The 27,895-nt window shown below is 36.4% G+C and overlaps 1 protein-coding gene across 4 annotated transcripts in view; it reads left to right on the top strand.

Moving 5' to 3' along the window:
* Positions 1-26,918, top strand: part of LOC149844912 (GTP binding protein) — a 71,669-nt gene extending 44,751 nt beyond the window's left edge. Inside the window, exons 10-13 of one of the 4 annotated variants that reach the window (XR_016430151.1) lie at positions 22,783-22,875; positions 23,353-23,403; positions 23,825-23,991; positions 26,786-26,918. Coding sequence is in view for 3 of the 4 variants with exons in the window: in XM_089995363.1 (XP_089851489.1) it covers positions 22,783-22,875; positions 23,353-23,403; positions 23,825-23,923 (243 nt within the window). In the remaining variant the exon portion in view is untranslated. Of the gene's footprint in view, positions 1-22,782; positions 22,876-23,352; positions 23,404-23,730; positions 23,992-24,050; positions 24,393-26,785 lie in introns of those variants that run through there. The other 3 variants (XM_089995363.1, XM_089995364.1, XM_089995365.1) reach the window with 3 other exon arrangements.
* Positions 26,919-27,895: the final 977 nt, after the last annotated feature.

The raw sequence follows: 27,895 nt of genomic DNA, 5'->3' as shown, positions 1-27,895 counted from the left end.
TAATAGTTGTCCTATAAGACTTTCCCTTCAACCGTAATGGCATTCTACGATCGCACAACACTCCAGTTGCACTTTTTCATTTCATCCACCCAACCTTTATCCTATGATTTACATCTCCATCAATTTCTCCATACTTTTGAATGATAGATCCCAAATATTTGAAACAATCATCCACCGGTATTTCTTACTCACCAAGCTTCACTACAATCTCATCACTACTTCGTTGCTTACTAAACGGACATTCCATATATTCTGTCTTACTCTTACTCAACTTAAAACCTCTTGCTTCCAATGTCTGTCTTCATAATTCTGACTTAGCATTAACCCCAACTCTAGACTCATCAATCAAAACAATATCATCAGCAAACAACATACACTATGACACATTTTCTTGAATTGATCTCGTAAGCTCATCCATCACTATAGCAAATAGGAAAGGGCTTAAAGCAGATCCTTAATGTCACCCAACCGTTATAGGAAAATTGGTTGTCACCCCTCCACAAGTGCGGACATTGGTTACTACTCCTTCATACATATCTTTAATTATACTAATGTACTTGAGAGAAACACCTTTCTTCATCATTGTCCACCAAAGAACGTCCTTAGGTACTCTATCGTATGCCTTCTCCAAATCAATAAAAACCATATGCAAATCTTTGTTCCTCTCTCTATATCTCTCAATAAGTTGTCTAAGAAGATGTATAACTTCCATAGTTGATCTTCCAGGCATAAAACCAAATTGATTCTCCGATATCATGACAGTCTTCCTCAACCTAGACTCAATCACCCTCTCCCAAAGTTTCATAGTCTGACTCATGAGTTTTATACCACGATAGTTTGTGCAATCTTGTATATCACCCTTATTCTTATATAGAGGCACCACAGTACTCTTCCTCCACTCATTAGGCATCTTATTTGTCCGCCAAATCTTGTTAAAAAGATTTGTCAACCATTCTAAACCTTTCTCTCCCAAGCATTTCCAAGCCTCGATAGGTATACCATCTGGGCCAACTGCCCTTCTTGATTTCATTTTTAAATTTATGTGTGACCAAATTGTGAAATATGTGAAAATGTAAGAAAAATTCAGATTTGTGCTATGTCACACAGACTCTTCTAACAGGGCACCGCAAACCGCGTCGCACCCGCACCCCGGTGTGTGTGACACTTGGACACAACTTCCTGTGTTAGGTGAAGTCAATCACACTGAATTCCATTTTTATCCAAAAGTAGATTCAGTTAACCCTAATCAAGTTCATTTTTATTTATATTATATATATAAATGTTAAATTATGTAATCAATTTCATGTACTCCAATATATATTTTATATATATAAGGTAATACATATACATATATTATATATATATTTTTGGATTGATAGCCATAGGGGTAGTTTAGTCTTTTTACACATATTTTTTTTCGTGAATATGCTTGTAATTCTTTTTTGTATTTTCTTTTTCTTTTTCGTTAAATTCTTTTTCGTTAAATTCTTTTTCTTTTTTATTAGATAAAGTTGTACTTGTAATAAGATATTGCGGAAATATAAAGAGTGCATACAAGCACTTACAACAATGAATAAAAGAGACAATATCACAAGTCCACAAAGGGACAATACAAGCACAAGCCTTTAAGAAGACAACAATATAAAAAGCCTCTTATTGAGAAGAGAGAAAGCTCTCTAGAATGAAAATACACAAGGGGTTCACCCCTATTTATACAAGAGGGAGAGGAGGAAAAAGGAGGGCCAAAGGGCCTCAAAAGAAGAGCCAAAAGGGGGCTCTCATGGAGTCGTTGGGAGCCCCCAACGGTCACATTTGTGACCGTTGGGGGCTCCAACGACTCTATGGTTGGAGCCCCTCTTTGGTTCTAAAAAATACAAAAATAAAAACAAAAAAATAAATAAAGAAATTTATATTTAAACAAAATAGTTGTTTTCTAAAACAACTATGTAAAATTACAAAAATACCCCTATCGGGTATTGATGTAATATATATATGAGGTACATTTTAACTGTACTTACCTTGGGTGGGGCCAACACACTAGTCGTTGGACCCGTCCAACGACTATGTGTGGAGCCCCTTCCAAGGCCCACTAATGCCCTATAAATATGGGCCCTCATTCTTGTATTAGGTAGGGCTTTGGGTCAAAGCCCAAGCATTCAATAAAGCTTTTATTCTTTTAGTGCATTTGTGAGATTGATTTGTGCTTTTGTGCACAAGTGTTCTTAATGTGCATGTGTGCACATATTTGTTATCAAGAATATTAAGGTCTTGATCTTAGTATCTTATTGAAGATACTTTCACATGGTATCAAAGCCTCGTTGAAGGAGGATCCTGCGTTTCTTAAATTTTTGAGTGCCTCGAAAAACGTGCCTTCAAGTTATTGGAGTTTGAAGTGGATCATCTTCTTCGGGCAATTTTTTAGAACCCTCTTTTGTCAAACTTCTATCCTCTCTAATGGGCGAAAAGGACTCCCACTTCTCTCTTGGGTTTAAACTTAATGGTTCAAATTATCATGTTTGGGCCGGTAATATGGAAGCCCATATTAAAGGAAAAGGGGCTTTGGGGGTATGTTCAAGGTTCGATACCGGAACCCGAACCAAAAATTACAATCGTTGAAAAGGGGGATATTAAGATCCTTGAAGGGGAAGAAAGACAAAGGGCTCTAGAAGATTATTCAAGAAAGCATGATGAATGGGAGATGAAAAACTTCAAGATCTTGTCTTGAATTTTTTCATCCGTTGAAACCAAGATCAATGCCAACATTATTAAGTTCAAAAAAGCTTCCGAAGCTTGGGTATATCTTGAAAAATTGTATTCTTCAAGAGATTTGTCACACAAATATTATCTCCAAAAGAGGGCATTGACCCTCCAACAAAATGAGACGACTTTTTGGGAATACTTTGCTGAGTTATTTTCCATTTGGGACGAGCTTGTTATGCTTGAACCAAAGTGGATTGGTGAAGTGATCGAATTAAGACAAACAACTTGAGGAAGATCATTTCTTTAATTTTCTAAATGGACTTAGACCCGAATTTGAACAAATTCGGTCCTCTCTTCTCTCCACTTTCACATCTCCCTCAATTGAAGATGTTATCACTAAATTAAGTGGGGAGGAAACCCGTATGGGAATTAGTAAGAGTAATCCTAGCATTCTTGCTACCTCTTCTACTCAAGAAGATTGTGAAGGGGTGAATGTTGTGTCAAGACCGAGGAATAATGTGAAGGCCTACAAGCCTCCTCATTTTAACAATCAAGGTCAAGGAGAAAATAATAGATATGGAAAAAGAGACTATAGCAAGTTAAATTGTCATTTTTGTAAAGAATCGGGACCTATTTGCCCAAAATGAAAGAAATTTCTTGCAATGACTATGTCATCTCAACCGGAGGAATGGCCATTATCATCAAATTGGTCTCTTTCTCTTCAACAAATCATAGAAGCTTTACAACCTCTTCTCAAGGGAGGCATTTCCGGAGCCACTATGTCTACCTCCTCACCTCCCGGTAAGACATCTTGGTTTTTAGATTCCGGCGCATCTTTTCATATGACCTCAAGTGTTTGTTCACTTTCTGAATTTTCTAAAAACTCTCTTTCATCTTTTGTCTCAACGGCGGATGGAACACCTCTTGAAATTAAAGGAATAGGCAATTTTGAAAAACAAGATTTTTTTTATTCCAAAAATTTGTCTTATACCAAAACTAAATTTAAATTTACTTTCGATTTCTCAACTCTCGGACCATAGTTGCGATATAAAATTCTCTTCTAATAGATGTTGAATTCAGGATCGCCGATCCGGGAGATTGATTGGGGAAGGCTCTAGGAGAGGAGACCTCTACTACGTTAATTATCTCCAAGTTCCCAAGAATCAAATTTGTAATGTTGTTCAAAATAAAGATATTCATGTATGGCATAAGAGACGGGGACATCCTAACATTGTTAAAATCTCTTATTTGCCTTTTATTAAACATCTTTGTAAAGAAAATTTTGTATGTAATGAATGTATCCTTAGGAAGATGAAAAGTCTTCCTTTTTCTTAAATATCTATGTTTTCAGCAAAACCCTTTGAAATTGTTCATTCCGATGTATGGGGTCCCGCTCTTGTGATATCTAAAAGAGGATTCTCATATTATGTAATTTTCGTGGATGATTATACTAGGTTTTGTTGGATATACTTTCTTAAACATAAACATGAAGTTTTTTCAATGTTTAAAACGTTTCATATGATGATTTTAAATCAATTCAATGGAAGTTTAAAAATTTTTAGATCCGATTCTGGAGGTGAATACCTTTCAAATGAATTCAAGAGTTATCTTGAAAATTATGGTATTCTCCATCAAAAATCTTGTTCGAAAACCCCACAATAAAATGGGTTAGCCGAATGAAAGCATAGGCATATTATTGAAACAACTAGAACTTTGCTTATTTCGCAAAACATCCCAAAAAAACTCTAGGCTGAGGCAACCTTTACTTCAGTCTATCTCATAAATAGACTTCCATCAAAAAAATTGAATAAAATTTCTCCCTTTGAAAAGTTATACGAAAAAGAACCTGATTATAGCAGGTTGAGGGTTTTTGGATGTAAATATTTTGTCCTTACAGATAAAAATGATAAGCTTTCCCCCAAAAGTCATTCCTTGCGCCTTTCTTGGTTATTCGAAAACCCAAAAGGGTTTTCAATGTTATGATGTTAAAAATCACAAATTGTATGTTTCCAAAATTGTGAGTTTTTCGAAAAATCTTAGTGGTTTTGAAAGCCCAGAATCACATAATGAGAATATAGACTATTCTTTTATATTTGAATTGTTAGCCAAAGATGATGATACTAGTGATAATGAGTCAAGTCAGAATGACTCAAGTGATAATGAAATTGAAGAAATCATTCTTCTGCTCTCCTCCTCTGATCAACATATCGATGAGGGACCATCTAGAGATCCCATCACCTATGTTCATAGAGATAGAAACACCTTTCGAAGTGCTCTTGAAAAATATGATGATAGTCAGACTGTCCCTCGAGGTGAGGAAAACCTATGTAGGACCGAAAGACATAGGAAAGCTCCCTCTAGGTTCATATCGTATGACTCTTTTTCACCCAAATATAAAGTCTGTCTTAGTGTCATCCATTCTTACGTAGAACCTAGAAACTTTGAGGAAGCACGATAAAGTTTTGAATGGATAGTTGCGATGAAAGATGAACTCGTAGCCCTGAAAAGAGTCAAGACGTGAGAATTTCAAGACCTTCCAAAGGGTAAGAAAACAATAGGGTGTAGATTGGTATTTAATGTCAAAACTAAGAGTGATGGATCCCTTGAGAGATATAAGACTCGATTAGTTGCAAAGGGGTATAGTCAAGAATATGGGATTGACTATGAGGAAATCTTTGCCCCTGTGGCTTGAATGGTCATTGTCTGGTGTCTTATAACTCTTGCTTCAATCAACAAGTGGAACATCTATCAAATGGACGTTAAAAATGCATTTCTAATTGGCGATCTGAATGAAGAAGTTTATATGGATGTCCCACCCGGAATGGTGACCCCCAAAGGAAAAGTGTTTCGCCTTCAGAAAACACTTTATGGTTTGAAACAAGCTCCCAATGCTTGGTATGATAGCATTAATTTTGTAATGTTAGAAAATGGTTTTTCATCCTGTTTTACTGATACTGCTTTGTTTGTTAGAAAATCCAATACAGGGATTGTGATCTTGCTGTTGTATGTAGATGATATGCTCATCACTGGTAGTGATTCTAATGGAGTTAAGAGCATAAAATCAGTTTTGAAAGATAAATTTGAAATGTCTGATTTGGGTTTTTTAACTTATTTTTTGGATTTTGAAGTAGCATACTCTCATAGAGGGTATTTCTTATCTCAAACTAAGCTTGCTTCTGAGATCAATGGCAAGTCAAGTATTACGGATGAAAAGGTTTGTGAAACTTTTGCTATAGTAGGAGCTAAAATGAAGATTGATGATGGTGTTCCTCTTTCCGATCCTACTCCCTACAGACAACTTGTAGGATCGTTGATGTATCTGAGTATTACCAGACCAAATATCTCTCATGCAGTTCATACTTCCAGCCAGTTTCAACATGCACCAACATCAGTCCACATGAGTGTCATCTTGCGAGTCGTAAGATACATAAAGGGTACTCTAAATAAGGGAGTTTTTCTGTCCTCTTCTGTTTTAAAATTACTTGCTTATACTGACTCTGATTAGGGAGGTGACCCAAATAACCGTCACTCCACCACTGGTTTTTGTGTGTTCTTAGGAGACTCACTGATTTCGTGGAGATGTTAGAAGCAGCAAAATGTGTCTTTATCATCAACTGAAGCCGAATATCGTGCCATGACGACTACTACCATGGAAATTGTATGGATCCATCAGTAGGGATGGCAGTGGGGCGGGGCGGGGCGGGGCGGGGGACAAGGTTTCCACCCCCGCCCCGCCTCAAAATTTTATCCTCCACCCCCGCCCCGCCTCCGCGGCGGGGATGGATTTTATCCTCCACCCCCGCCTTCATCCCCGTTTCATGTCCTCCACCCCCGCCCCGTCCCCGTCCCCGCCCCGTCCCCGTCCCCGCCCCGCCCCCGCCCCGTCCCCGTCCCGACCCCGCCCCCGTCCCCGACCCCGCGGGATGAGCGTGCTCGTCACCGGCGCCGCTGGCTTTGTCGGCACCCACGTCTCGCTCGCCCTCCGGAAGCGCGGTGACGGTGTCGTCGGCCTCGACAACTTCAACGACTACTACGACCCCTCGCTCAAGAAGGCCCGCCGTCGAATCCTCGGCGACCACGGCGTCTTCGTCATCGCCGGCGACATCAACGACGCCGGGCTCCTGGCCAAGCTCTTCGACCTCGTCGCCTTCACCCACGTGATGCACCTCGCCGCCCAGGCCGGAGTCCGGTACGCTATCGAGAACCCGGCGTCCTACGTGCACAGTAACGTCGCCCGGCTCCAGGGTTAGGAAATTAGGGAAGGGAGTTAGGGTTAGTAAACAGTTCATCTGAGTTGGGGGCGGGGATGGGGCGGGGCCGGGACGGGGATGGGCCGGGGGCGGGGCGGGGATGGGCCGGGGCGGGGCCGGGGCGGGGCCGGGGCGGGGATGGGGCGGGGCGGGGCGGGGCGGGGGAACGTGCCAGTCCATCCCCGCCTCCACCCCCGGACGGGGATGGATTTTAACCTTCATCCCCGCCTCCATCCCCGTTTCATACCCTTCATCCCCGGTCCAAACGGGGCGAGGCGGGGCGGGGCCCCGCTTTCCCCCGGTCCACTGCCATCCCTATCCATCAGTTGCTAGAAGACATGAGGGTCACAATAGAAGAGCCCACCAAGTTATGCTAGGACAACAAAAGTGTGATTTATATTGCTAAAAATTACACTTTTCATGAATGGACTAAACACATAGAGATGGATTGTCACTATGTTCGTGAGGCGTATCTAAAAGGTATAATTGACCTTCTATATGTCACGTCAGAATATCAACTGTCAGATTTCTTTACTAAAGCTTTGTGTGCTCTGCGATTCAACTTCCTCCTTGGCAAACTCTCGATCATCGTGCTCTAAGTTTGAGGGGGTTGTTAAATTATGTAATCAATTTCATGAACTCCAATATATATTTTATATATATAAGGTAATACCTATACATATATTATATATATGTATATGTATCTACTTATTATATATAAAATACATATTTTTGTATTGATAGTTGTAGGGGTAGTTTAGTCTTTTTACATATATTCTTTTTCGTGAATATGCTTGTAATTCTTTTTCGTTAAATTCTTTTTCTTTTTTATTAGATAAAGTTGTAGTTACCTTGGGAGGGGCCAACACACTAGTCGTTGGACCCCTTCAACGGTCACATTTGTGACCAATGTGACCGTTGGAGGGGCTCCAACGACTATGTGTGGAGCTCCTTCCAAGGCCCACTAATGCCTTATAAATATGGGCCCTCATTCTTGTATTAGGTATGGCTTTGGGTCAAAGCCCAATCATTCAATAAAGCTTTTATTCTTTTAGTGCATTTGTGAGATTGATTTGTGCTTTTGTGCACAAGTGTTCTTATTGTGCATGTGTGCATGTATTTGTTATCAAGAATATTAAGGTCTTGAACTTAGTATCTTATTGAAGATACTTTCACAATAAATACATAAATGCGCACAAATACACATAGTGTTAACTTAAAATTGTTTATATATATATATATATTTATATATATATATATATACCCTCCCTGCACCCAAGTTTTTCTAAAGTGCTGCATCGCTCATCCGCACCCGCACCTATGTGACATAGGATTTATGTTTAAGGAAATAGATCCAAGTATGTTTAAAAAGAACATCAATAAAAATTACATAGTAAGTAAAACCACCTTTAGATATAACAAGTGCTAGGCCCCAAACATCCGAATGTATTAACTTAAGCTCGGTCTAGAAGAAACACAAGTTCTTTCTTGAAATGGCAATCTCTTTATTTTGCCAAAAATACAATCTTCACATGCAAAATTTTCAGAATTAAAAAAAAAAATAACAACAAACAACAACAACTACGCCTTCATCCCAAAACAATTGGGGTCAGCGATATGAACCAAAAAAGAAATTCATTTTGGGTCTTCCACATGAATCCTTTTCCTCCAATCATTTCTATCCAACGCCATGTCCTCGGTGAGGTTCAAAGCATTCATATCCTTTCCTATCATCTCCATCCAAGTCTTCCTAGGCCTACCCCGACCTCTTTTAACTAATATATTTTCCCATTTCTCAAACCTTCTAACTGGAGCATCATTAGGCCTTCGCCGAATATGTCCAAACCACCGTAAACGATTCTCTCGCATCTTATTTTCAATGGGTGCAACACCTACCTTCTTACGTATCTCTTCGTTCCGAATCTTATCTTTTATTGTATTTCCACACATCCATCTAAGCATCCGCATCTCAGCTACACTCATTTTTTGAATATGATGTCTCTTGGCAGCCCAACATTCCGTACCATATAGTAAAGCGGGTCTAATAGTCGTCCTATAAAACTTTCCCTTCAACCGCAATGGCATTCTACGATCGCACAACACTCCAGTAGCACTTTTCCATTTCATCCACCCAACCTTTATCCTATGATTTACATCTCCATCAATTTCTCCATACTTTTGAATGATGGATCCCAAATATTTGAAATAATCATTCACCGGTATATCTTGCTCACCAAGCTTCACTACACTCCCATCACTACTTCGTTGCTTACTAAACCGACATTCCATATATTCAGTCTTACTCTTACTCAACTTAAAACCTCTAGCTTTCAATGTTTGTCTCCATAATTCTAACTTAGCATTAACCCCAGCTCTAGACTCATCAATCAAAACAATATCATCAGCAAACAACATACACCACGGTACATTTTCTTGAATTGATCTCGTAAGCTCATCCATCACTATCGCAAATAGGAAAGGGCTTAAAGCAGATCCTTGATGTAACCCAACCGTTATCGGAAAATTGGTTGTCACCCCTCCACAAGTGCGAACATTGGTTACTACTCCTTCATACATATCTTTAATTATACTAATGTACTTGAGAGAAACACCTTTCTTCATCATTGTCCACCAGAGAACGTCCCTAGGTACTCTATCGTATGCCTTCTCTAAATCAATAAAAACCATATGCAAATCTTTGTTCCTCTCTCTATATCTTTCAATAAGTTGTCTAAGAAGATGTATAGCTTCCATAGTTGATCTTCCAGGCATAAAACCAAATTGATTCTCCGATATCATGACAACCTTCCTCAACCTAGACTCAATCACCCTCTCCCAAAGTTTCATAGTATGACTCATGAGTTTTATACCACGATAGTTTGTGCAATCTTGTATATCACCCTTATTCTTATATAAAGGCACCAAAGTACTCTTCCTCCACTCATTAGGCATCTTATTTGTTCGCCAAATCAAGTTAAAAAGATTTGTCAACCATTCTAAACCTTTCTCTCCCAAGCATTTCCAAGCCTCGATAGGTATACCATCTGGGCCAACTGCCCTTCTTGATTTCATTTTCTTCAAAGCCTCTGCAATTTCTTTCTTTTGAATCTTGCGCATGAAGTCACGATTTATCTCATGAAAAGGAATGGAGAAGTCTCCAAGATCTTGAGCATGACTATCATTAAATAGCTTATCAAAATAATCTTTCCATCTCTCCTTAATCTCCTCATCTTTGACTAAAACCCTTTGCGTTTCATCTTTGATACATCTAACCATACCCAAATCCTTCGATTTCCTATCTCTCATCTTTGCAAGCCTATAAATATCCTTCTCGCCTTCTTTGGTATCCAACTTGTCATAAACCTCCTTATATACCTTAGCCCTCGCGTTTCGAACAACTTTTTTAGCTTCCTTCTTTGCTATCATATACTTCTCCAAATTCTCATTATCACGACTCTTACTTAGATTTCTATAACACTCTCTTTTAACCTTAATAGCTAATTTGACATCCTCGTTCCACCATGATGTATCCTTACCTAGTGGTGCACCGCCTTTAGACTCACCCAATACCTCCTTAGCTACTTTTCTCATACCACCCGCTATCTTATTCCACATTGATTCTGAATCCTCCTCGAGACACCAATCAACTTCCTTAACTACCTGCTCTACAAACATTCCTTGTTTAGCTCCTTTCAGTGCCCACCACTTAATTCTAGGATCTATCCTATGTCTATCCCTTTTGCGGCATTGTCTAATTCTAAGATCTAAAATTAAGACTCTATGTTGTGTAGCTACACTTTCTCCTGGTATAACCTTACAATCGATGCAACAACCCCTATCTCTCTTTCTAAGTAGGAAAAAATCTATCTGACTCGTATTAACCCCACTTTTAAATGTTACTAGGTGAGACTCTCTCTTCCTAAACCAAGTGTTTGCTAAGATCATATCATAGGACAAACAAAAATCTAAAATTCTTTCTCCACTTTCATTTTTTTCTCCTATACCATAGCCTCCATGGATATTCTCAAATCCATCCCTACTAATGCCTACATGTCCATTAAGGTCACCGCCGATGAAAAGCTTTTCTCCATAAGATGTCTCTTGTACTACTCCATCTAAATCTTCCCAAAATTGATGCTTAATGGAATCATCTAAACCTACTTGAGGTGCATAAACACTAATAATATTAATAATATCCGTACCTAATACTAATTTAATAAGTAAAATTCTATCACCCTTCCTACGGACCTCAACTACATTATCTATAAACTGACGACTCATAACAATCCCTACTCCATTCCTATTCCTATTTATTCCTGTATACCAAATCTTATATCCCCAAGGTTCTATCACTTTAGCTTTCTCACCTACCCATTTGGTCTCTTGAAGACATAAAATATCAATCTTTCTCCTACACATAACATCTACTAACTCTACCAACTTACCAGTTAAAGACCCTATGTTCCAAGTGGCTAACCTAATTTTATGGTCTTGGACTAACTTCTTTACCCCCACCCGTCCAACAAAGTGAGGGAACCCTTGCCTATTTGACACCACACCCGGGCGCCGGTGTGACGTGTCGCTTCTGGGCGACGACCTAGCAACCCTTGCACATTTATCACTGCCTCCGGGCCTAGAGAGTACAGCGCGTCGCTCAGTAGGGAACGCCCCAACGAAATTCTCATATTGGTTCATTTTCATAGGATATGACAAAGTTTTTATGCTGGCTGTCACAGGCCTACCGCAACCCTCCTCCTTTATCCGGGCTTGGGACCGGCAGTGTATAACTACACAGGCGGAGTTAATTATACATTAAGATGACAAAGGCTTTTATGTCATAAATCCAAATCTAGTTTATGAACATTACAACAAAGAGTATTCTTGGATATTTTCAAAAAAATCCTATAAGCCTTATTCTCTATGGCTTTCTCCAATCAGCTTTCCTGACTGACGATCTTGCACCCGACAATTATTAGGGGAGAAAAAAAACATTACATTCATGGTAAGGTAATTGAGAAACAGACAAAATTTAAATTTAATTTAGGAATATATCTAACTTTTGAATTTTTTTTTTTTTAATTTTAAGAAATATTTTCGAAATTCTCTCTTCATTTTATCTTAAGAGATGTCTCATCAACAATAAACACATTTGACCCGCTTGAATTACGACATTTGGATAAAAACTCACCATTTGGTGTCATGTGAAACGAGACACTTGAGTCAAGAAGCCAAAAGATTTACCGGGATCAGAAAAGCCAAAGGATGTAACAACAACTCTAGTTGATGAAGACACTGCTCTGTGGAGAGGTTAAAGAGCCTTCACTAGTTATGTCAATAACATGTTCTCAACAAATGAGTCTTGTATGGTTTTGACATCATTTGACTTGTCTGGAGGACCAACCAAGGCAACATTTTTCTCATATGGCCTTTTTAACATAGGAGAGTAAGTTTTGACATGTCCCTGCTCATGACAATAGTAACAAGTATTTTTTTTTCTTTATATATTCATTGCCTTGTCTTCCATAATACTCATTGTTGTGCTTTGCATAGTGTGGTGGTTTGTAGCTATAAACATAGTTTTCCGACCTAGATAAGACTAGTATCGGGTCATCATCGCTCTTAGTAGTCCGCTTCTTAAGCTTATTTTCTTTCATGCTTAACTCCTCAATTGTGTCCTCAATAGAAGAGACTTTCCCTCTATGCAGGAGTGCTGATTTTGTGGACTCAAATTTCAGTCTTAGACCGTGTGCAAATTAATAGAAGTGCTTCACATCCGTTTGTTTTTTACGGGGTTCTATATCCTCCGGGCAATGCCATTTTGGCTCAAGAAGAACTAACTCTTGCTAAAGATCAAATAATTCACTATAAAATTATCTAATGCTTTTTTCCCTTGAGTGTTTGAATTTTATCTTGTAAATTGTACACATGTGCAATATCTTTAAGGGAATGCACCTTTTTGATGTATTTTTAACCTTTATTTGCATGCTCAAACTTTGCACGACTTTAGCATTTTTTGATATCAACGTTACTAATGAGCCAAGACATGATCTTGACATGTCCCATCCTTCATTCTTTGTATTTTTCATCCTCCGACACTTCTTTCTCTTTTTCAATCTTAGTGAGGATTAATTTAGGTTTCGGATCGGATCCATTCACAAGTCTCTGCAATCCTTTTCCTTAAATATGATGCTTCATGATTGAAGATCATGTTACATAGTTAGAATCATTAAGTTTCATAGGCATAATGATTACACTTTTTTGTCATCCATTTTACAAGGGTAAGAGAGAGAAAAGAGAGATGAGAGAGAGATAAAGATATAGTGAGGAAGAACAAAAAGAGGCAAGTACGATGGATCATACAAACACTTGGATTTGATTCTGAATCTTCAAGTATGCAACCACTATCCCACAAACATCAACATGAAGCATGGAACCAATACCATGTAAGGAAATGAGAGCTTTCATCAAAGTCCACCAAATCACCAAAGTGGACACACAAAAGAGCCACAATAAGGTCCACCAAATCACCAAAGTGGACACACAAAGAGCCACAAATATGCTCACTCACAAAACCCACAAATGGGCACACAAACGAGGCTCACAAAATATAAAAAATAATATTTTATTAATAAGAAATACATGCAAGAAGCATTGCATTATGAGAGGGGTTTCACCCCTATTTATACACATCATGGGAGCTCCATAGAGACTTTGGGGCTGGTTGTTGAACTCTAAATAGAGCCATTGGACCCGCTCCAATGTCTCTTTTGGACTAGTCAACCTTGTGTTGACTAGTTCAAAAAGAATTAAAAAATAAAGAAAAAGAAAAAGAAAGAGAAATATAAAGAAACTAACCTAGTTACAATATATATATATATATATACAATTTTAACAAGCCTTAGTAGTATCAATCTTTGTGACAAATATCACGAGATTTATGAAAATCTTTTGATAATATCGCAAGAAATTGCCTGAAAGTTTAAAATGGCAATTTCTTGCGATATTTGAAAATATTGTGAGATTTATGAAAAAGCATAAATACCGTGATTTAAACATGATATTTAAGTTTTAAACGGCTATTTATCATGAGAAAACCATGTGTTTTTCATTTTTAAATATTTTTTATTATAAAAAATAATTTTTATATTTTTACATTTATTTTTTATTGCGGAAAAAATGAGAGATTTATGAAAAAAAATTCTAATTCTCGCATGTTTTTTGAAAAATGAGATTTTGCCATTTTTAACGTTTATCACTATGGTATCAACTAATATGACGTTCTACCATGGTATTTCTGAATTTGGGGAATTCTTAGTGATGAGAAAGGTTGATGATATTGTCAAGGACAACCACAAGCCATATATTTATCCACCGCCCAATGCACAGCCCACCCCCTCCCTCTGCGTGTGATGGTGGGTTTGATCCCTATCTGACCAATTTTTTACATTAAAAAAAAAATTAAAAGAGAATGGGTTGAAGTCAGTTCTGATTTTTTCTCTTCCCCATTCACTTTTCTAAGCCCTAAAATTACCGATGACATCACTGATGGTGCATCAAAGTTGCTGATGTCATAAGTTGAAACCAGCGACTTTCAACTCTCTCTCTCTCTCTCTCCTGCCCTTCTTTCATTCTATTTTTTGTGTGATATCTCTCGATACACGGTTCTTCAGGGGAAAGGGGAGCTCTGGCATATGATGATGATGATGATCGGCATCAATGTCTGCACCATTGTCACATCCTGATGGAGCTCCAGTTTTCTGAGTTATTTTTTCTTCCTATATGCTAACTGTAATGAGAAGATAAGAAAACAGTATGTAAAAACAGTATGTAAAATTGGACTATATATGCTTGTTGATAATTTGATAGATTCCCTCTTTGCATTGTTGGTTTTTTTGATGAAATATATAATCTGTGAATGGGTTTAGGGTATCTGTTTGATGGATAGGGTCTGATATGCATGTTCGCTTGGTTATAGTGCATGTAATATGGACTTCTGTCATTTATGATTGGTATTTTCTTGATGCTTCTGAAGGTTAGATTAAACTTGCATATTTTTCTATGCTAATATTGGTTTAACTATAATATTTTTCTGCCAGGCTTTTTTGATTTCCATATGTTTCTCCATTAACATTCTGAACAAGCACCATATTATCATTCTATAGTTGATGCTTTTCTTCTTTGGGTTAGTAACCTACTGTAGGCTTGTGCCTCAATCAGGAACTGATCCACTCATAGCACTCCCAGCTAGATGGGAGCTTGCAGCAGCCATAAAGAGCCACACTATTCTAAATTATATGCATATCCGGTTGGTAGTCACTTTGCTGTGAAACCAATGAAGATACTAATCTGCACTAGAAGTTAATCAAACTTATTTCCATGGTAAAGAGTTGCACAAAGATTCAACCAATTGTACAGTAAAGATGCAACCATTTATACTTAAGTATAAACAAAAGGTCTTTGAAAAATTGATCCATTTTAAGTTTTTACATCATTTTTTCCTGAAGCTTACCCTTTCATTGCCTCGAGGTGTATGCCTCACTTCACGGGTGTTATAGCATTTTGCCTCATTCAATGCTTTTCACATGTGTGTGCTTGTTTGTATGTGTCCTTTATGGATAGTGGGTCCTATCAGGACCTGAAACTTTTGGTGGGGTACTACACATCCACCCATGAATGCATGAAATGTGTGTAGCTTCCAACTTGCACGGTGCATTAATACAATGGACTTATTACCTAAGTGTTTTCTTTACATCCCGTCACTCTCATGATAGTAAAAATTTGGGATTTGTCTCAGCATTGGGTTCTCATCCTGTTTGAGTCTAGAGTTAGTTGAAAACTTTTTAAGTTTCAAAATACTTGACAAAAAAGATGCTTACAAAGGAAGTATTGTGCTTTTGTTGAGGCATCTTTGCTGTGTTATTAAGGATATTGCAAGAATTTGATTTAGGCAATTCCTTAGTCAGATTGGTTAGTTACAAACATAGTGACAAATATCGCGAGATTTATGAAAATTTCGCTATAATATCGCGAGAAATTGCCTGAAAGTTTAAAACGACAATTTCTCGCGATAAAATCTTGCGAGATTTATGAAAAAAACATAAATACTGCGATATTTACGTTTTAAATGGCTATTTATCGCGAAAAAAAACTTGTATTTTTATTTTTAAATATTTTTTATTAATATTTTCTTATAAAAAATAAATTTTATATTTTTAAGTTATTTTTTATTGCCAAGATTTTTCCGAAAAAAATGCGAGATTTATGAAAAAATTCCAATTTCTCGCGAGTTTTTGAAAAACGAGAAATTGCCATTTAAAACGTTTGTCACTATGGTTACAAATCTTGGCTCTTACATAAATGTGTCTTGAAGTGCTGAAGTATGATAATTTGTTGTAATTGCCATCCTTTCTGGTGTCTGTTTTGCTGATCCCTATGAAAATAGAAATGAGGCTGATAAGGTTGTTTAGATCTTTTCTATGGCATGGAGACTTGGAAGGCAAGCTTTTGTTGCATGGAACCTGGTAGCCTTTCAATTAGGCAGGGAACTAGAAAGCTGAAGAAAGTGAACATAGCTTTTCTGATGAAGCAGTTATGTCTGTTATTGAAGAAGAACAAAGAATGGGCTGCCCTCTGCAGAAGTACAGAATCTAAGGTCTACGATGGAGTTGAAAAGAGAATTTACAGATGTAATTCTGGCCAGTTATTTGGAAAGGGTAGATATAGAACCTTCAGAAGGGGGGGGGGAGGATCTCTAGAAGCAGAATTTCTTGCTATATAGGCTATGTAGAGGCAGGATAAATTGGTGTCAGCGTGCTGGAGAAAGCCAGTTAGATTAATGGACATATTAGCAGATGTGAGGTTGAGCACCATTAAGGATGGCATTTCCCAACGAAGCACGGAGAAGGGATTGTCTTTAGTCAAATCTGCATGTATGGCTTTACTTGAACTCATGGTTAATCCTTTTTGTAACGACCCTAACGGACCCTCGAAAAAATAGTGGATTTTTGTTTTTAAAACAATTGTGATACTATCCCAAAGATTCGGGGATTTAATATACCACATCACAAACCAGATTGTGCATTGAATCAAAAGAAGAAGAATTTCATCTTTATTAATTCAATAATAATGTCAAATAGACTAAGATTAAAAATCATCTATATCATAAATGAGCTACTCTGTAAGAGAACCAGAAACCAACCACACAAGGCTCGCAATCTCCAGAGCCATTGAGTCAAGACACCATTGAGCATCTGGACCTGCAAAACAGTTTTATAAAAACGGGTAAGAACCAAAGTTCTTTATAGGAATTGTTCTAAAAATTCAAATAGTGAAGGAATAACATAAACCAATTTCATGCATAAATTTTGAAGGAATATCACAATAATAATATACCATAATCAACTTACCATCTAAGCATTTAACAAGACATACATGTGATAACAATTATCATGTGAAACAAAGTAAGTATGAATGCATGAACTAATGTTGAATAGTAAATATGCATGAATAACTTATTAAGTTATATATCAGAGTTGCTTTTGCATACATGATCCTATTAAATGCACACGATTTTAGTTTTCACTTTTCCTTAAACTCGTGAATACTCAAAACGGACACAAATTCTTGAAGTCCAAATTAGGTTCTTAGTTGTAGCTTAACACAAAATTTGTATTTTATTACTGGGTTTCATACTTGTTCCTTTACCGATATCAAGAATCAACACCATTCATCAGAATATTAGAAATCAACATCTAATGCCGGGACATCAGGAAAATCAACATCTACTAAGGTCATTTTCTTGGTATACCAATAACTACAGCTGAGTCAACAACACCACTTCTAGGCAAAATGACTGAATCTCTCTAAAACCATGTCCGGGAGGTGAACCAACATATCGGGTTAAGGGGCACAATCATACAAAATGTTTTAGTATCCTCACGGTCCCCCAAAATTGCCATCCAAAATGTGGAATAGACATAAATGAAGAGATTAATTACACAGTTTGGTCTCTTTTACCTTTTCAAATAATTTGAAGTTCTTTACACAATAACCATTGTGCAAATCAACATGCAAAACCAATTTTGCGCTTTGACCCGCATAATTAACAATGCAATTATTTTTTGGAAAACCATTAACTTTTCAGAAAATAAATTTTGCAATGTATAAATAAAATCTACAATAAGTGAAGCAACACATGCTCTTGGCCTACATGGCCCGCAGTGGTTTACGTCTGACCACCAACTCATCTCGAAATTGTTTTATGCATCTTTTGCAAAATTTCAGTGAATATGCAACACACGCCTTATTTTAAAACATGTTCACAATGCATATTCAAACACACAAATGAATGCACATAAAACCAAACGTATACGCATACGCATGTCAATCGATGCCCACAAAACACGTTAACATAATCAATTTCATGCATAAACAATCAAAAATGCATATAATCATATTTATGCAAACATCAAATAAATTTCATATTCATGTGTATGATATGCACAACTCCATGTCAAACAAATCAACATCATGTTCATGTATCATTTCAGAAAATACATACATAAATCTCAAACATGATCAAATTCATGTACCAATCCAACTATTCTGAAAATTCTTAAACATGATCAAATTCATATACCAATCCAACTATGCAGAAAATTCCTTATTGAGCTAATAATAGGGCAGATTTGATCAGGTTTACGCACATAAAAACTCTTTAAGTCTCATCAGATTTACACATGCCCAAAACATTGCAAATCTGATCAGGTTCGCACCCACGTAAGGGTCGGCAAGTCTGATCAGATTTGCATACCCGTGCAACTCGGCAAGTCTGATCATATTTGCTAATTTCAGAAACTCAACAATTCTGATCAGATTTGCACATAATTAAATTTGAACATAAACGTGTATATATATATATGCATATATATAGGCATGAGCAAAACAAAATCTTCATCATACGAAGAATTGTATGCATATACATAAATCGACAAGTCTGATCAGATTGCGTATCAAAACAGCTGGGCAAATCTGATTAGATTTGCTCTCCTGTTAAAACGTTGCAAGTCCGATCAGATTTGCACCCCTTAAGGGTTGGCAAGTCTGATTAGATTTGTCTTCACGGAAAAATCGGCAAATCTAATTAGATTGCTGACACAAAAGAATCAACAAGTCTGATCAGATTTGTACACTATTAGAATTTGGCAAGTTTGATCAGATTTACTTACACGAAAAGATTTGCAAGTCTGATCAGATTGCATACAAAGAAATCTTATTTAATAAATATTTCAAAACGTGCTAAAAAAATTCAGCATACAAACAATTGGGCAAATCTGATCAGATTTACACAACAGAAATTGGCAAGTCTGATCAGATTGTACATACATGCAAAACACTGCAAGTCTGATCAAATTTGCTCACTAAGATTCAACATATTCTGAAGTAAAAAAATAATTCCAGTAGCATGAAATAAGCAAATCAAACAAATTTAACAAACATGATCAGCTACTATCAAAATTTTTGAATATGGATATGACTCGACATATTTGATTCGATCATGCCAAAATACATATAGATCCAGCTTTAAGAAATCAACCATCCTGGATTCAATTATATACATATATGTATGTATATTTTCAGCCTGCGTGAGCGTGGAAACTCACAAAAAATTAAACTATATATATATATATATATGTGTGTGTGTGTGTGTGTGTGTGTTCATATGCATAACAGGAAGAATCGTTAACCCATGCTTATATCAAATCAAGAAAATCAACATCTACCAAAAACATAGATATTTTCAAGATTTGATACTCTATGAAAATCGAAAATCTTAAGAAATAATCATATATACATATATATATATACATGAAATCGTCACTTTATATATGTATATATATTCTTTTGAATCAGATTTTCCCTTTTCCATCTAAACTTATACATAAAATCGGATTTATACCTTTTTCTTCCTCTAAGAACTTAGAGAGAAACCTGTACCTTGATCGTAGCGTAGAAAAAGATCGGAAAACCGATGGATGTATGAAAAAACAAGTTTTCTTCCTTTTTTTTCTTTCTTCCCTTCTCTTTCTCTCTTTTTTTTTGCTTTTTCTTTCTCTCTCCCCAGACGAGTTTGGGGTTCTCTCTAACTCTCTCTCCCTCTCTCTAGAACACAATTTTCTAGAGAGAGGGGGAGACTGTAAAAGTATCTCCAAACAAGATACTAAGATCAAGACCTTAATTTTCTTGATAACAAACCCGGCACATATGCACAATAAGAACACTTTAGAACACTTGTGCACAAAAGCACAACTCACAAAAAACTCACAAATGCACAAAGGCATAAAAAATATCGGAATCACTTTATTGAGCACTTGGGCTTTGACTCAAAGCCATGAGAAATACAAGAGAAGGAAGCCCCTATTTATAAGGAAGCAAAGGAGCAACATAGGGGGCTCCCAAGAGAGTCGTTGGGAGCCCCCAACGGTCACATATGTGACCGTTGGAGGCTCCCCAACGACTATTTGGGGAGCCTCCCTATGTGGCACAAAAAACAAAAGAGCAAAAAAGAAAAAAGGAAAAAGTAAAAAAAGAAAAGGAAAAAGAAAAAGCAAAATTACAAGCATATTCCAAAATGGAATATGCATAAAACAGGAATTTACAGAAATACCCTTTTGGGTGGATAAGAAAATGTATATATTTATATATATAGATATATATACATATATACATAGTATATATGTATATGTATCTATATATATGAGATTACAGATATCGATACATAATTTAACAGAGACTAACCCCTTTTATAATCTTATCTTATTTAAATTTCTTTTTATTTTTTTCTCAATTGAATTAATCTAGAGAGTGACGTCCCCTCTAGATAAGGCTTAAGTGATTAGAGTTCTATTCCATGTAGGACTTTACCTCTTCTAGATAATTTCAATTAAATAAAATTTATTTAATTATTTTATTTAATATTTTATTTAATACAATATTCTAAGAATATTTTAGAGGGTGTCGCCCCCCTCTCGAAGACTACATAGATTAGAGTTCTACCCTAGGTGGAACTCTACCTCATCCAATTTAGATTTTTAATTTGATTTTAAAGTTTTAAATTGACCATGGATGGTTTTCGAATCCATATCCGGATCCAAGATCCAAATCCATATGGATCCTACTTGGATCATATCCTAGTCAATATGAATCCTGAACCGGCTCCAAATCCATATTAACTTGGATCAAACGGAGCGGATTCAGTCCGATCTAATCTAGAAAAAGGCAAAAATAGAAGCGGGTCATTTTTGAAAAATGCGATTGTCGGGTCAACCGTAACCCGATTTCAGAAAAATAGGTTACCAATATGCTCAGAATTATGAGGCGCATGTAACGGTATGCATATTTGATTTTCGCCTCCAAATTTCGCTTGAATTTAACCTGAATTTTGCTTGATTTTCGCTTGAATTTAAATGTTAAAAACGAAAAAAAATGTCAAATTATAATTGGCTCATCTAGGTCTTGTCAGTGGGCTCTAACAAATGAATTTCCTGAATTAGTTGATATTTTATTGCAGTTGGTTTCACTAAATTATTTTTGCAGCTATTGCAACTGTATTATACAGCAAGGTATTAAAACTCTGGTACAGTGAGATTTTCATTTTGTTTTCTCAATTTCTTGGAAAATATCTCATGAGTATCTGAAAATCACTGGTTCAGTGATTTTCATTTTTCCTATATAAACTTTTTAGTTGATGATTTAGATTCTAGGAGTTGTCCTGGAACGTGGCATTTGGTTGGATGTCACTAGGCCTTTGGATTTATTGATTGTGCAAATTTTGTGTAATGATTATTCAGCTGAAGTCTTGGTAAATAAAGGAAGGAGTTTCTCGTGTGGTGGTTAAGGGAGTTCCTGTGGTTGGGAACTATGTCTTTCCATGAAATGAGTGGTATTGACCTTGTAGAATTCTTTTGGACAGTCACTATGGTGGGGAGAAATGCTAGAGTCTGTCACATATTTACAGATGCTGGTTAATCCTTAAAAATTAGAATACAGGGACACAGCCATACACAGACGTATGTATGTGTGTAAGTGTGTATAAAACAACAATTCTAAATCACTACCAAATAATGAAACCAAGTTGAAATTGACATGTAATGTAATTAATGACAAATTTTAAAAGAAAAAAATAATTGATGACAAATTTTAAAAGAAAAAGAACTCAATGATACATAATAAGTAAATAAGATCATAAAAGAAAATAGATAAAGTTAATGACAATGTTGACTGTATGAGAAACTGGTTTGACTATGTCCATTAAGTGTCATGTTGTGTCAATACGGGATACACATGCCAAGTGAAGTGTCTGTGGCATTGACTAGAGTACTTTAAAATGCATGGCAGGATCAGGAGATGATTCATTGTTGTATTTGGTACATAAACTTATTGACACAAGTTGCTGGTCTGAAGCAAATTTGGATCAGCCAGCCATTCCTAGGACTGGGATAGTGCAGAAGGAGTCTTATAATTTTCTCTTTTATCCTTTCAATTAACTGTTCCTACTCTTTGTAGTGTGATGATGTCTTGTCATCATTTCTTCAGTGGAGTTTTGTTTCCTAGAATGGAACCTTAAAAAAACATAATTAAAAAAATATCTCCTCAGACAGTTACAATAAGTTACATGACACACTCTGGAACAGTTAACATCAAGCATTTGTGCAAAGTTTCATTCCTTCAGTGTATTTGTACTTTGTGGTGCCTTAATCAGAATGCTTGCTGAAATCTCGGACTTTACACTGTCACCCGGACCAATAACGTGGTGGCCATTTTTATTTTATAGGTGAAATGCTGGCAGATCAGGCGACAAACTAAGGCACCTCAAGCTGCTGGTACTATCCACTCTGACTTTGAGAAAGGTTTTATATGTGCTGAGGTATGACAAAGTATTGATGCTCTATATGATTGATTTGATGGTTTGGAAATCAAAAAGTTGTCTTAGTTGTCAAGTTAATTAGTGTACTTGATTCTGCTCCTACTTGACTAATAGCATTGTAGTGAAGCATATGCATGTAGAAAGGTGAAATTTGTCTTCATTTACAGTTTTATTTATTATTCAGTGAGTTTCATTTATTTTTTACTTCTGAATCTTTTTTATATTTATGCTTCTACATTCTATCCATGTTTATCGCTGTCGTTCATGTGGAAGATAATTCTTGTTTATCACAAGAGAAAATAACCAAACGATACTTTAGCATGTGACTTTGTAATTTCAAGTCTCTAGAGATGTTATTTTACGTTTGTTTTAAAATTTTATAAGACTTATTTATTTTTATCTTGTTTCTTCTGTTGCTAATTTGAACATGTTTTACTTTTAATTCTGTCACTGACTTGTATATGACATGATATCTAGGTGATGAAGTTTGATGATCTAAAAGAATTAGGCAATGAAGCAATCGTTAAGGTATATTCTTTTTCCATGTTGTAATATCGTTTAATTGAAATGATATCTTTTTTGAGGAAGTTTAATTGATATGAAGTCACTGATACACAAATTTACCATTAGCAAAATTGGTGGTGTTTTACTGCCAAAATAATGAGAATGCCGTAAAATCAATCCTTTGTATCTTTTCTATAGCGATGTAATGGTGACTGCAATTGTAACACCTTGGCTAGGTTTAACTCTGGTTGGCAACCTATTTGTCCTAATTTTAGTAAAATCCACAATCTGAAGCACATTCATGTGTCTTCTACTTGCGTTTTCATGTGAATAATCTATATTTCTCTGTAGAATTTCCGTTTTGAGTAGGTGTGTCATATGGTTTTGCGATTCATGTTGATTGCCTAAACATGGGTGTGCATCATATATTTGGGCTTCCACACAGGCGGCTGGAAAGTACAAACAAGAAGGAAAGACTTATGTAGTTCAAGATGGAGATATCATATTCTTCAAGTTCAATGTTTCAGGAGGAGGGAAAAAGTGAAGCTGTTTTTACTTATCTATCCAATCAAAGTCTACGGAAACAGGTAACTCTGAAGGATGTTGATCAAGGTACCTCTCTTGTTTTGCAGTTATAGATAATGTTGTTTTTGGATTTTGATGACAATTAGGGTTGTTTTCGGGAGTTTCTACCGTCTATCTCTCGGGCAGTTATGACGATGCATTAGTGATTGGAGTTAATTGATTCTTAAGCAAAGATATCTGTATTTTGCCATGACTCTGAGTGAGCACACTGATGTGTTATACTAGGCTGTTTAGCTGCTTCTGCCCCCTGAATTTGGAATCCAACTTCAAGAATAGCATGTTCTGCAAATTTCCTTTTTTTAGCTTGGGATGGTCTGGTATTATTTGGTCATTTATTTGAGAAAGAAAAGCGTATGTGGATGACAATTTAAATATTAATCAATTTCCTGGATAAATAAAAATATTAATCAATTTCCTGGATAAATAAAGCATCATTGTTTATTTGGCAGAGTATGTTACCTATATACACTCTTGAGGTGTGTTTGGATGAAGGGAATTGGGTGGAACCCAATTCAATGACCATTTAAGAAACATTGATTTCATTTCTTACGATTACCTAAGAATTAAATTCCTAAATTTAATTCCAAAGAATTAAAACCCACATAACTTAAAAATGATTCATCAACCGTTCTCCCAATAGAAGCTAGCTGAAATCTAATGATAATGGGGTTGCCCCATAAAGGCAATATCAACCCACTATCATCCATCAACTAGGAAAACTAATGATAATGGATAGATGTATTGAGTGAGGTAAACATGCTAAATGAGTTTTTTGGCTTTTCCTGTTCTTTCGTGATTCAGACCCCATAGATGTGTTCAGCTGCCTGGACCATGTGTTTTCGATGCAAAAAATGATATTTGGAGCTTCAAATTTTATAAAGATTACACTGTTCATTTTTCAACAACAACAACAACAACTACACCTTCATCCCAAAACAATTGGGGTCGGCGATATGAACCAACAAAGAAAATCATTATGGGGCTTCCACATGAATCCTTCTCCTCCATTCATTTCTATCCAATGCCATGTCCTCGGTGAGGTTCAAAGCATTCATATCCTTTCTTATCACCTCCATCCATGCATCTTATAAAAACCCGTCCATGCATCTGAATCGAATGCTCCAAGATTAATAAAAAACCTGAAAAACCCATTTACCATGTTTCATGGTGAAAATCAATGACTTCCAATTCATGAAAATAAAAATGGTATAACAATGATATAAAACATCATATTTGAGTCAACTTAATACATGAAAATAACAAATAGAATATTCTAACATTATCCAACTGTTAGATTTTGCTTTTGGACCTCTATAAGTATTTCCACCTTAGAAGCATATATATATATATAGTAATGGGTAGGTGCTTGATGAACGTGTTTGATGGGTTTTTTGGCTTCTCTCGTGCTTTTTATGCTGTTTCGGCCCTATAAATATGTGTCGATTTACTAAGAAACTACAGTTGGATCATGTGTTTTTGATGAAAAAAATGATGTTTGGAGCCTCGAAAATTTACAAAGATTTTGCCGTTGATTTTTTGAACCTTATAAAAACCCACCCATGTGTTGGAATCGAACACTTCTAGAGCTGATCCCTATAAAATCAAGCACATAGATCACATCTGTACAGTCAGAATTTAAAAATAAAATGAAAAAAGCTGAAAATCTCATCAAGCACTTAACTTTCAAGCACCTACTCATTATATATATATATACATATATATATATATATAGAGAGAGAGAGAGAGAAACATGCTAAATTAGCCCCAAAAGAGTTTGGCCTAGTGGGATGGGCCTAGGTTGTTAGGCAGGTGGTCTAGGTTCAAATTTCATAGGCATTACCCCTTGCGCAAGCTGAAGCCGACAACTCCCTCAGGGCAAGAGGTAAGTCCATGTAGTTATACGCTGCCAGGATAGTGATCCTAAGTATGGCAGACAGAGCCAGTGCAGTGAGGTCTAATACAAAAACTTTGTAAAATTTTGAAGCTGCAAATACCATTTTTTCATCAAAAATAAATGATTGGGTGACAATTCCTAGCAAATCAACCATGCTGAACACATCTATGAAGTCAAAATAGTGAAAGAGTATAAAAAACAAACCATTTAGCATGTTTCCATTACTCTCTATATATAGAAATGGGAACCCTACTAAATAGGCACAGTGCTTGATAGATGCTATTGAATTTCTGATGTTTTTTTGAAATCCTGACCATACATACGTGATCTATATGCTTGTTTTTATAGGAATCAATTCTTGGAGTATTTGATTTTGATGCATGGTTAGGTTTTTATAATGTTTTAAAAATCAACAGCTACAATTTTCATAAAATTTTGAGGCTCTAAATACCATTTTTTTGCTCTAAATACAATTTTTTTCATCCAAAAATGCATGTTTCATTTAACACCGCCTCCATTTAGCAGGTTTTCATCTCTCTCTCTCTCTCTCTCTCTCTCTATATATATATATATATATATATATATATATATATATATATATAATATTTGCTACTAATGAAGGTAAGGAACTAAGGAGCTAGAAATAAATATATATGTTGGTCATCATCATGATGATTTGCGTTTATGATCGGTAAAATCAGAGCTGGATTTGGATTCTAATCTTATGGTTGAAACCGTATAAAAGAATTAGAATCCCTTTCCAATTCCATGGTGAAATCCAAACAAAAAAATTGAGGTGTTTAGGGATTCAATTCTATGATTAAAAGTCACGCTCTCTAATCCAAATATTATTTGACCCTCACAAAAAGGGATTATGCTTTAAAAGCTAAGGTCCTTTGCTAACATGTTACGTCATTCTGTTCCCAGGGTTTTCCAGCTCATCAGTCGTGCTCGTGGCCTTTGAGGCAACCAAAACATCACCAAGTTGTGTGGGTGCATGTGCACCCATTATTTTCAGTTCAGGTTAGGAGTTAAAACTAATCCAACTTGATCACCCAGCAGGTGGACAGGTTTGCCGATATCTGAAAAAAAAAAGTGCTGCTACATGATATTCATTCAGCATAGGCATTTGTTACTGTTCTGACATCAACTTCTGTAAAGGTGTCTAGTGCTTTAAAGAGAGAGAGAGAGAGAGAGATTTGCATACTTGAATGTCAACCAAGATTTTACAAAATCACAACAAATATGATAATTTTGTGGTGACAGATCCAGCATTCTTCACATCCGCATTTTGAGCTCCTTCCACTCCTTAAACAATTAAATCACCAGCATTAAGAATATAATTCTTTTTTTGGGGGGGAGGGGGGTGGGGATAACTGAGGAAAACCACCTCACCCATTGGCGAGCTCATTGGTGCAAAAACCCCAAGACATCCTTGCTCACCAGGGACCATATCCAGCTTTGGCCTTGCGTTGAGGGGTGTGTACCCAAAATCACCAAGGAGCAAGTGAAACTTGTAATGACCCTTCAGCTTGGTCACGGTCTTTGATTGCCGCTGTCTGTTTTTTTTTTTTTAAGAAATTTAATTCAGTTTCATTGATATGTCGTTGAATGGCACATAAGACTTATGAGTGTGATCAGATATCACACCCAGCACAAGAAAAATCAGAAAGGACATATAGCGAGAATGAGAGTTACATAAAAGTGAAACTTAGCTGGGCACAAGATGGCCCTCCGAGCACCCAACTAGTCAATGGTTTGCCCAGGCCATTTCTATCGCACTCATTCAGTGTCGTACCATCCAGGAAAGGTCAATGTTATTGCAGACGCATTGAGCAAAAAGGCTTTAATTTCATGTTTTGATCAGTTGAGATTGAGATCTTCTGTAGAGCTTTATAGATTAACAGTCGTTTGTAGAAAATTTTTGTTACTTGGTGTGTGTGAATTTGGTCACTGAAGATTTTGGAAAGTTTTACTCAAAAAAAGAATCCTAACTATGAGAAGTTTATGACAGAGGCTAGCAAGGGTGAGTCTTGT

Source organism: Nuphar pumila, chromosome 2 (genome assembly GCF_984573655.1).
Source record: "Nuphar pumila chromosome 2, dmNupPumi1.hap1.1, whole genome shotgun sequence".
NCBI lineage: Eukaryota > Viridiplantae > Streptophyta > Magnoliopsida > Nymphaeales > Nymphaeaceae > Nuphar > Nuphar pumila.
This window is presented reverse-complemented; position numbering and strand designations above follow the sequence as displayed.